A 12282-nucleotide genomic window follows, 5' to 3' on the forward strand; every position below is an offset into this window, starting at 1 on the left:
TTGCAAGCAAGCCAGCACACTGTCTATCATAAGCAGTGCCTAACTTGCAACTGTATTTGTGATTGAAAGTGCTATATAGCAGGGCTCCCCAACCTTTTCCGGCCCGGGGACCACTTTCTGGGAGGTAGGGGCGCGGTGTGCGACCTAGTGGACAGTGTCGTGCGCAGCGGGTTATGGGGGAAGGGGGAGGTTGGGGTGCGGCAGCATAGCTAGCATAGTTGCCCCAGTATAGGGAGTTTAGTTGCCCCAGTATAGCTAGTATAGTTACCCCAGTATAGCTAGTATAGTGGCCAGTATAGCTAGTATAGTCCCAGTATGGGTAGGTAGTGCCCTAGTATAGCTAGTAAAGTGTACAGTATAGCTAGTATAGTGCCCAGTATGGCTAGTATAGTGCCCAGTATGGCTAGTATAGTGCCTCAGTATGGCTAGTATAGTGCCCAGTATAGCTAGTAAAGGGCCCAGTATAGCTAGTATAGTGCCCCAGTATGGCTAGTATAGTGCCCAGTATAGCTAGTAAAGTGCCCAGTATAGCTAGTATAGTGCCCCAGTATGGCTAGTATAGTGCCCCAGTATGGCTAGTAAAGTGCCCAGTATAGCTAGTAAAGTGCCCAGTATAGCTAGTATAGTGCCCCAGTATGGCTAGTATAGTGTCCAGTATGGCTAGTATAGTGCCCAGTATAGCTAGTATAGTGCCTAGTATAGCTAGTAAAGTGCCCAGTATAGCTAGTAAAGTGCCCAGTATAGCTAGTAAAGTGCCCCGTATAGTTAGTACAGTGCCCCAGTATGGCTAGTATAGTGCCCAGTATAGCTAGTATAGTGCCCCAGTATGTCTAGTATAGTGCCCCAGTATGTCTAGTATAGTGCCCCAGTATGGCTAGTATAGTGCCCAGTATAGCTAGTATAGTGCCCAGTATAGCTAGTAAAGTGCCCAGTATAGCTAGTATAGTGCCCAGTACAGCTAGTATAGTGCCCAGTATAGCTAGTATAATGCCCAGTATGGCTAGTAAAGTGCCTAGTATAGCTAGTGTAGTGCCCAGTATAGCTAGTATAGTGCCCAGTATAGCTAGAATAGTGCCCCAGTATGGCTAGTATAGTGCCCAGTATAGCTAGTATAGTGCCCAGTATAGCTAGTATAGTGCCCCAGTATGGCTAGTATAGTGCCCAGTATAGCTAGTAAAGTGCCCAGTATAGCTAGTATAGTGCCCCAGTATGGCTAGTATAGTGCCCCAGTATGGCTAGTATAGTGCCCAGTATAGCTAGTAAAGTGCCCAGTACAGTGCCCAAGTATGGCTAGTATAGTGCCCAGTATAGCTAGTATAGTGCCCAGTATAGCTAGTATAGTGCCCCAGTATGTCTAGTATAGTGCCCCAGTATGGCTAGTATAGTGCCCAGTATAGCTAGTATAGTGCCCAGTATAGCTAGTAAAGTAGAAGGAAATGGCAGCGCTTCCAAACAGACGCTGCACCTGAATTGACTACCTGCACAGGTATGCAGAGCTCAAATAACGGGCAGGTTACACACCTTGCATTCAAAACAGGTACAGTAAAGGGGGGCGTTAGCTTCAGCATAAGTTGTGCACAAATTATCCCTAATAGACTCTCCAACGGCGGTGACGTGCCCCATAGGAGAGAAACTAACCACTAATCTAGCAGTGAAACATATAAAAAAGTGAAGCATGTTCAAACAATGAAAATTGTCCAAAAAAAAGGTTAAAACCTCAAACTAATGTAACAGTGAAACATATTCAACAGTGAAACATATCCAACAGTGAACCCTAGCTAGTCTAAAATTAAAATCATAATCCTTACCTGGTGCAGCTAGCCATACATGGTATACACATTTGTTCAGAAGACAGCAAGCAATGGGCAGCGCTCACAGGCTGCAAGTGAAGTGAAAGCTCCAGAGATATGCCCAGCCCCTTGGGGCTAAATACACACCTTGAATCCAAATCAGATGCAAATTATGTGCTAACACTAATCTAAATTCTAAAATTTGAATGCAAGCTGACACCCCTGGAGGCAGCTAGCCTGAAGTATACTTAAGTTTTGTACAGCAGAAGGAAATGGCAGCGCTTCCAAACAGACGCTGCACCTGAATTGACTACCTGCACAGGTATGCAGAGCTCAAATAACGGGCAGGTTACACACCTTGCATTCAAAACAGGTACAGTAAAGGGGGGCGTTAGCTTCAGCATAAGTTGTGCACTATGCTGAAGCTAACGCCCCCCTTTACTGTACCTGTTTTGAATGCAAGGTGTGTAACCTGCCCGTTATTTGAGCTCTGCATACCTGTGCAGGTAGTCAATTCAGGTGCAGCGTCTGTTTGGAAGCGCTGCCATTTCCTTCTGCTGTACAAAACTTAAGTATACTTCAGGCTAGCTGCCTCCAGGGGTGTCAGCTTGCATTCAAATTTTAGAATTTAGATTAGTGTTAGCACATAATTTGCATCTGATTTGGATTCAAGGTGTGTATTTAGCCCCAAGGGGCTGGGCATATCTCTGGAGCTTTCACTTCACTTGCAGCCTGTGAGCGCTGCCCATTGCTTGCTATAGCTAGTAAAGTGCCCAGTATAGCTAGTATAGTGCCCAGTATAGCTAGTATAATGCCCAGTATGGCTAGTAAAGTGCCTAGTATAGCTAGTATAGTGCCCAGTATAGCTAGAATAGTGCCCCAGTATGGCTAGTATAGTGCCCAGTATAGCTAGTATAGTGCCCAGTATAGCTAGTATAGTGTCCAGTATAGCTAGTATAGTGCCCAGTATAGCTAGTAAAGTGCCCAGTATAGCTAGTATAGTGCCCAGTATGGCTAGTATAGTGCCCCAGTATGGCTAGTATAGTGCCCAGTATAGCTAGTATAGTGCCCAGTATAGCGTCCTAGTATGGGTGGGTAGGTAGGTAGGTAGGTAGTGCCCCCCACGCGCGGCCGACGCTCCAGTTACCTTATGAGCGGGCGGCCGCTTCCTCTCTTATAGTCCCACAGGCGCCGCTCTTCTCTTATCAGCATCTCCTATTACAGCAGCGCGTCTTGCGGCTGCTGTAAGGAGGGAAGGAAGGACAGCGGTTCCCATGGTAACGGCGATCGCCGCTACAGGAAGCCGCTGCCCTGCTTCCTTTCCTCCTTACAGCAGCCGCTGCTGTAATAGGAGATGCTGATAAGAGGATAGCGGCGCCTGGGGGACAATAAGAAAGGAAGCGGCCGCCCACTCATAAGGTAACAGGAGCAGCGGCCGCGGGGGGAGGGGCGAGAGGCCAGACCTACCGCGGCCTGTTGGAAAACTGCCAACGGGCCAGCAGTGGGCTGCGGCCCGGTGGTTGGGGACCCCTGCTATAGGATATCTCTCTGTGTGTACACAGCCCAGCGATACTACAAACACACACACACACAGCTGCTGTGTATTTGACACTGATTGTGTGCCTCTTCGTGATTACACACACTGTCTACCACTATTGAATATTGTTAGTACTACTATATACCCCCAATATGGGAAAAATAACAGGCAGAGGCAGGCCACTCCGCAGGTATTTTTGAGGTCTTGCTGGCGTGATTGCGTGCGGCCCTCGACCAAAGTACAGTGTTCAGAAGGCACATACCCTCAACCCCCAAAATTCTGAGTACGTGGTTGACTGGCTTAAACAGCGCACCACATCTTCTACAGCTTCCGCACAGAGCCTCCTTGATGCACCGTCCTCCTCCTGCTCTGCTTCTGGTTTCCCAGAAAAACTTAACACTCCACTTGATGTGTCAGAGGAGTTATTCGCACATTATGCATTTAGTGATACACTTGAGGTCATCCAGCCAACATGCCCTTCAACGCCTGCTGTTGCCACCACCCGAATGCCGACATTCCAAAGCTCACCAGTGTGGCATTTTTTTGTTTGTGTGCCTCTGATACCAGCAATGCCATCTGCAACCTCTGCCAAAAGAAACTGAGTCGTGGGAAACCCAACACCCAACTAGGGACAACTGCTTTGCGAAGGCACCTGGTCGCAAAACACAAACACCAATGGTATGCACACATTAATAAAAGCAGCACACAAATATAATAACGTTAGAAATAATTTTTGATACATTTGACAAACATGCTTTAAGGAAAAAGAAACAAAAAAAAGGTAGTACAGTGAGCCAGTCTGCTTGCTACCATCATAAAGTTCTATAATTAACTTCCCATTCCATCTAGGCCTCTGGTACACGTGAGATCATGACGCTACGCTGGGCTGGTCCATTTAATTGAGCGTAATGCACTAACTTAATTTATTCTTTTTTGTAAATGACATTGTCCCCACACAACATCTCTGCCTGCAGGCTGCTTGACTGCCTTCTCCGCCACCACCAACAGGGTCCAGGGCTCCAGGTGGATTCCTGAATCTTTAAGGCCACTGCTCGTAGCGGCTGCTACCAAAAAGAATAATAATTTTTCTGGTGTGTGTACATGCCTAATTTTTCTGGCTGCACTGTGGCTGCAACAACAAAACAATGTACATGTGTCAATTCCCCATTGTGATCGTTAACTTGCCGCGTTGAAGGGGCTTGCATATCACAATGAAGCAATGACCTATATAAGTGTGTTGGGGGGCATACCCAAGATAATAAGGTTGTTGCTTCATTGTGGACAGACCAAATTCGATCAGCTGGACAGTCACTGTTGTTCTGTCATTGAGCTACCTCAGCCCGACCATATGGGCTGGAAAACCGCCATTGCCTGCACTCTCGCCAACAGGCGCACCAGCAAGGCCATCACTACACAAACAGCTGTTTGCGGTGGTGCGTTAAACAGTGAGTTTGGTCTGTCAGTGTACCTGATCCATGTATACACACGCAAGATGTTTTAAAGCACTTTATGCCTCCAGTTTAGGAATGCAATGCCATTTCTGCCCTATGACAAATGCTCCGGACACGAAGAAGTACAGATTGGTGCTGATCCCTTTCTGCACTACGATGACAATTATGCTAGGGGAATAATTTTCAAAAGTACCAAAGAAGGTCTGTAACTGTGGGATCTCATAATTATGAACTGTGCTGAGCTGTCCATCTGACACTCCATGATCTCTGTACACCACAATCTTCTCTGGCAGCGCTACTAAGTAGCAGCGAGTACCTAGTGGAACTAGTGGAGAGAGATGCCACAAGGTACAGCTTCCATCCATCCAAAATATCCTGGTGTGGAAGCTGAAATGCTACTAACAAGTAGCAGCGGGTACCTAGTGGAACTAGTTGGAGAGAGATGCCATAAGGTACAGCTTCCATTCATCCATAATATCCTGGTGTGGAAGCTGAAATGCTACTAAGTAGCAGCGGGTACCTAGTGGAACTAGTGGAGAGAGATGCCACAAGGTACAGCTTCCATCCATCCATACTATCCTGATGTGGAAGCTGAAAGGCTACTAAGTAGCAGCAGGTCAGAATGAATTTGTTGGCGCCACACATCAAAGCCTGTCACTGAACGGGAACAGCGCATGATTTACCTTGTAGCATTGGACGGCCATCACTAAACAAACATTGCCGCCGAGAGGACTGACAGTGTATGTCCTGGGAGTGTCAACTAAAGACTACTCTTTGTGGCGGTGCGTTAAACAGTGAGTTTGGTCTGTCAGTGTGAAGCAATATACTACTTACACTACCAGATCCATGTATACACACGCAAGAAGTTTTCAAGCACTTTATGCCTCCAATTTAGGAATGTAATGTGATTTCTGCCCTTTAGGGATTATAACCATGCTCTGCGTCAAATCCGTAATTTTCTCAGGGACTTTTGGCATGTATACCACTCTGCCATGTCCCCCTCCAGGTGTTAGACCCCTCGAAACATCTTTTCCATCACTTTTGTGGCCAGAAACAGTGTTTGTAGTTTTTAAATTTCGCCTGCCCATTGAAGTCTATTGCGGTTCGCCCGAGTACGCAGACTTTTGCGGAATTTTGTGTCGCGAACCCAAAATCTGAGGTTCGAGTCATCTCTATATATCACTATATACAGCGGGATGCCAAAGTTTAGGCAACCTTGTTAATCGTCATGATTTTCCTGTATAAATCATCGGTTGTTGCAATAAAACATGTCAGTTAAATATATCATATAGGAGACACACACAGTGATATTTGAGAAGTGAAATTAAGTTTATTGGATTTACAGAAAGTTCACAATAATTGTTTAAATAAAATTAGGCAGGTGCATAAATGTGGGCACTGTTGTCATTTTATTGATTTCAAAACCTTTAGAACTAATTATTGAAACTCAAATTGGCTTGGTAAGCTCAATGACCTCTGACCTACATACGCCGGTGAATCCAAGTATGAGAAAGCATATTTAAGGGGATCAGTTGTAATTTTCCCTTTTTTTATTTCCTCTAAAGAGTAGCAGCATGGGGGTCTCAAAACAACTCTCAAATGACCTGAAGACAAAGGTTGTTCACCATCATGGTTTAGGGGAAGGATACAGAAAGCAGTCTCAAGAGATTTCAGCTGTCTGTTTCCACAATTAGGAACATATTGAGAAAATGGAAGACAACAGGCTCAGTTCAAGTTAAGGGTCGAAGTGGCAGACCAAGAAAAATCTTGCATAGACAGAAGTGATGAATGGTGAGAACAGTCAGAGTCAACCCACAGACCAGCACCAAAGACCTTCAACATCATCTTGCTGCAGATGGAGTCACTGTGCATCATTTCTCTTTCGCCGCACTTTACACAAGGAGATGCTGTATGTGAGAGTGATGCAGAGGAAGTCTTTTCTCTGCCCACAGCACAAACAGAGCCGCTTGAGGTATGCTAAAACACATTTGAACAAGCCAGGTTCATTTTGGAATAAGGTGCTGTGGATTGAAACAGGACATGGAAACTACAATTGAGTTATTTCGGCATAACAAGGGGTGTTATGCATGGAGGAAAAACTACACAGCATTCCAAGAAATACACCTGCTACCCACAGTAAAATATGGTGGTGGTTCAATCATGCTGTGGGGCTGTGTGGCCAGTGCAGGGACTGGGAATCTTGTCAAAGTTGAGGGATGCACCGATTCCACTCAGTATCAACAGATTCTAGAGACCATTGTCCAGGAATCAGTGACAAAGCTGAAGCTGTGCCGGGGCTGGATCTTTCAACAAGACAACGACCCTAAACACTGCTTAAAATCCACTAAGGCATTCATGCAGAGGAACAAGTACAACATTCTGGAATGGGCATCTCATCCCCCAGACCTAAATATAATTACATTCTGTGGTGTGAGTTAAAGAGAGCTGTCAATGCTTGGAAGCCATCAAACCTGAATGAATAAGAGATGTTTGGAATGGTCCAAAATACCTTCAACTAGAATCCAGACACTCATTGGGTCCTACAGAAAGCGTTTAGAGGCTGTAAATTCTGCAAAAGGAGGATCTACTAAATATTGATTTTATTATTTTTTTTTCTGGTGCCCAAATGTATGCACCTGCCTAATTTTGTTTAAACAATTATTGCACACTTTCTGTAAATCCAATACACTTAATTTCACCTTTCAAATATCAGTGTGTGTGTCTCCTATATGATATATTGAACTGACATTTTTTATCATAACAACTAACGATTTATACAGGAAAATGATGATGATTAACAAGGTTGCCCAAACTTTTGCATCCCATTGTAGATCTGCACATCTAGGGCTGGATTCACTAAACAGTGCTAACTCATAGCATGGCCGCGCTAGCGTTTTTGTGCGCGTTTTCGTACGCAATGGCGAATTTTCACGCACAATCGCGAATGAAAATTGCGATTGCGTGTGAAAACATGTAAACGCGTGCAAAAACGCTAGCGTGGCCGTGCTATGAGTTAGCACAGTTTAGTGAATCAAGCCCCTAAAGTGATACAGAAATGCCTCTTTGATTTTCTCCTTCTCCTGCTCTGCCACTGTCATGTCCCGCTTGCCAGTACACCAAATCAAATTGGGTGAGAACCAGGAGGGGGGTGGCTCTTCCTATTGACTCTCTGCTGTCTGTCAATCCTATCACATGCTATTTGCTACTTTCTGACAGATCAGAGCTGGAGATAAATGCCGAACATCTGACTTTGCTTTACCGCATGCTCTTTGTAACCTGACATTTACTGACCTGTTCAGGTATTTACTACACAAGTTGGTAATTTACCTCACTGGTCTCTAATTTCAGCTTTCCATGCTGTAACAGCCTTAGGGCTCAATTAACTAAGCATTAACGCATTCGGTAATGAAGAAAAACAGCCGATTTTACCGATCACCTTGCCAAATGCCAATTCATCCTAACTATTACTGCACTCAAAAGTAAAATTGGTGATGTAAATTACCGACTTAAATAATAAATACTTCAAGAAATGTCAAGAAATTGCAGTGCACAAAGATTAAAGCATTTGGTAAATCAAGTAATTAGCGAGCTGACTTTTACTAACTGTTTGGTAAAAACAGCTGTTTTCTGCATTACCACGTGGTAAGGCTCTGCGATTTGTAAAATCTCTAGCAACTAGTCAGCCTTATTTTATTACAACTGCTATTTCTGATCGGATCCTATACATAACATAGACATTGTCAACATGTCAGATTATCCGCTGCTCTCTGTATGCGGAATCGAGCCTGAGCCAGTTTTGCTGTTGTGTGGCTATAGCAAAGCTCAGGAAACTAGTCCCTGGGAATCTGCTTTCCTGTGCTTCAGATTTACGTGCCCTACCCCTTTACCAGTTATGGTTTGCAAATTTTATTAATCCATTGCAAAATTACCTTGTGGCCTGTTGGGGCTGTAGCTGCTGAGTATCTAGCATGTGTAGAGCTGTCCAGATGCATCACTGGAAGTTCTGAAGATAATCTCTGCCAAATACATTATTCCCACCCCTACCCCGCCCACTAGAAGCTGCTTTGCTGTGCGCCGCACCATCTTCTCTCCACCCCTCCATAGCGTCTGTACAGGTTCCGAGTCCAATCCCTGTGGTTGACACTGTGCATTTGTACACACGTTTAGGGAACACAGTCAGCCCTGAACAGATGGCTATTATTCATGACACACTAATAGACATTTTTCTGACTTTAGAGAGCACTCACATAGGGATGTGCATCAGGCATCACAGTGCCTTTTGTGGATTCAAAGGATTTTCCAGATATCATTAAAGAATAAGAATATAATAAACACCATTTCTAATAAATTGCCCATATGGACATATGTATGACTTGAAAACATAGGGCTTGATTCACAAAGCGGTGCTAACCAAATTAGCATGCCTAAAGTAGTTTAGGCGTGATAACCTTTGCACTAGTAGGTTAGCACCGGTTTCAGGAATAAAACTTGCGCGCAAAGTCCGGTGCGCGCAGAAAGTTGCATAGGGTTTAATGGGTGCATAAAACTTTACGCGCGCAAAACTTTATGCGCACTAAACTTTGCGCGCGAGTTTGTTTTTAACACACCTAAACTGAGTTTAGGCGTGATAAAGGGCTTTTTTTACCAGTGTGCTAACAGTTTGCACCGCTTTGTGAATCAAGCCCATAGTTTGAATACTAATAAAAACAATAAGGTATTATATTGTAGCCTAACCACATTAAAAAAAACTGTTTTGCTTAGATGTCTGTTATAGTACTCCAGGAAATTATCTTGTAATACTGAAATATATCTGTGCTTCAAATCACAGAGCCAAAATCCTGGTCTAAAAGAGAATACCCCCCCCCCCCCCCACCCCCATAAAAAAAAAAGAAAAAACACAAGGAACTTATACAAAAACAAACCCATTATATACCACAATTTAGGCCTTTAGGAAAGATGCTGCAGCACTAACCACAGCTTTTCATTCAGGCTCTTGAACTACCCAGTGTTTTCTCCAATCCTCATACAACATGCATCTCGCAGCCCTGAGCTCCGCTGCTCAACTGAAGTACAAGTGACTGGAGGGAGCACCAATAACAGCACAGAACGGGCTGCTGCAACTGCTATGTCCATTGTTATGCCCACAGACTATTGTAAACATACGTACAGCCTTCATATACAAATACAAAAAAAAAAAAAATATATAATATTACTTACATGTAATATGATGGATATAAACCTTCAAAGTACCAGCAATGTTTTTTTGCTTCTGTGCACTAAAAGAAAAGAAAATACAAATAATAAGATTAAAGTTATATAATGAATTGTGTTCTATACAACAATTTCTAAGAATTAAGTTTCACAAATGTTTTCTCTCATAAAGTTGGACATGAGCTGAAAAGAAACCTGTCTGGTTTTTAAACTACCACAATGGGTGTTAAACACCTAGAGTTTAGTCAGGCCTACACAGTAATTGTTTTGTTAACTGTCCTAGTTCTATTTATTATAAGCATCAAGCCTAATCAATAAAAAAGACATTCCTGCTTGATATTTAATCAGAATATCAATTGGAATTTGACATAAATCTATACAAAACATAAATCTACACAAAACATAAATCTATACAAAATAGCGTATGAACCTAAAACAAATACAAAATATAATGCATGCAGTATCATTAATTCACATATCTATTTACATGATTTGCAGTCCAAGTCCACCAAACATAATAGTACAAAACATGTGTCCAATCTCTTCGAAGCCTGCGCTCACTAATGTCCCACTCAGCCAGTTTCTACTTGATTGACTTGTATGTGCAATAACCTCAAAGACATTTGAATAAAACAAAAAACAAACAAACAGTGTATTCCTGTTTCAACGTCACTTGTCACCAAGTGCTCACTTCCAGACGGTGATATATACTGGTACTCCCTCTTGATAATCACCACCACTTCTGCGCATTATTACAGCCTTTTGTATGGCTGTTGCACCACAGACAGCAACCAACTAGATATACGATCTTCCACTAGAACACAGCTGTCTTATAGTGTGGATAGCAGAGGATTTGATGAGAGGCCATCCTTTGTGTACTTGTGGAGGATCGTATATCTGGTGGTGGTAACAGTAAGCATTGGTTGCTCTCTGTGGTGCAACAGCCATACAAAAGGGTGAGAGGCTGTAATCATGCGCAGAAGTGGCGGTGATTATCAAAAGGGAGTATATACTGTAATATATCACAGTCTGGAAGTGAGCACATGGTGTCAAGGGGCGTTGAAACAGGATTACACTATGATTTTTTTTTTTTTCAAATGTCTTTGAGGTTATTGCATGTACAAGTCAATCAAGTAGAAACTGGCTGAGTGGGACATTAGTGAGCGCAGGCTTTGAAGAGATTGGACACATTTTTTGCACTATTATGTTTGGTGGACTTGGACTTCAAATCATGCAAATAGATATGTGAATTAATGATACTGTATTCATTATATTTTGTATTTGTTTTAGGTTTATGCACTATTTTGTTTACATTTATGTTTTGTTAGAGTGTGCACTTTGCTTGAGCTTTTGACATCTTGCTTTAGCACATGATTTCGAATAGCAAATCAGAGACTTACATATCTATCTCATTATTAAACTAATCACATGCTTCTTCATGACCATCACTACTGCTAACATTTATTGGTCAATGTGGTACAAAGCGGTAAGAATGTCACTCATGTACTGCCACAGCCAACGGCCCTCTTGCTGGCATTGGTCATACAAGAAATGTACATCCAAACAGGATTATGCTATGTTTATTTCTTTTATTTTATACAAATTTCTTTGAGGTTATTGCACATACAAGTGGATCAAGTTGGAACTGGCAGAGTGGGGCACGAGTCAGCGAAGGCTCCTAAAAGATTGGACATATTTTTAAAGCAGGATGTGATCAGAACTTTGCATATCTATCAGCTGATCAAACAAATCAAATGCTTGGCGTAGCTGGAGGGGGGCAACAAGGGACATATGTTCCTGGGCACAGCACTGTGAGGGCACTCAGCACAGCTGCTGCACCCCCACATGCATGACAGGTTTGCGGGCTGCTCAAAGTGCCCCAGCGTCTCTCCCTCCCTCTGCAGAGGAGTGCAGAGGCCTTAACAGCAGCAGAAAAATTGTGGCACATCTGGCTATCTTGGGGGGGGGGGCACATATAGCTATCTAAAGGGGGGCACATTGGACTGTCTTAATGGGGGAAGGCGAGCACATCTGACTATTTAAAGGGGCGCACATTTTGGCTTTTTAAAGGGGGGCACATCTGACTATTTGAATGGGTGGGGCACATAAAGCTAACTATATGGGGGAAGGGGGCAAACCTGACTATCTAAATAACATTTGACTCCACCCATGACCACATTCTGATGCGGGGGCCACACCCATTTTGTCCAGAGGGGGAGCAAAAACTGTCTTAGTGCTCGTAGCAGAAACCCCTAGCTACACCTCTGTCAATGAGTTCTCCTAGATATGACCA

The 12282-nt window shown here is 43.5% G+C and overlaps 1 protein-coding gene across 1 annotated transcript in view; it reads right to left on the reverse strand.

The window, feature by feature from the left end:
- The window catches only part of VOPP1 (VOPP1 WW domain binding protein), a 318831-nt gene that overhangs the window by 191864 nt on the left and 114685 nt on the right, over positions 1-12282 (reverse strand). The window contains exon 2 of the mRNA XM_068234511.1: positions 9996-10054. Coding sequence (XP_068090612.1) covers positions 9996-10054 — 59 coding nt within the window. The remainder of the gene's footprint in view (positions 1-9995; positions 10055-12282) is intronic.

This window comes from Hyperolius riggenbachi, chromosome 5 (genome assembly GCF_040937935.1).
Source record: "Hyperolius riggenbachi isolate aHypRig1 chromosome 5, aHypRig1.pri, whole genome shotgun sequence".
Lineage (NCBI taxonomy): Eukaryota > Metazoa > Chordata > Amphibia > Anura > Hyperoliidae > Hyperolius > Hyperolius riggenbachi.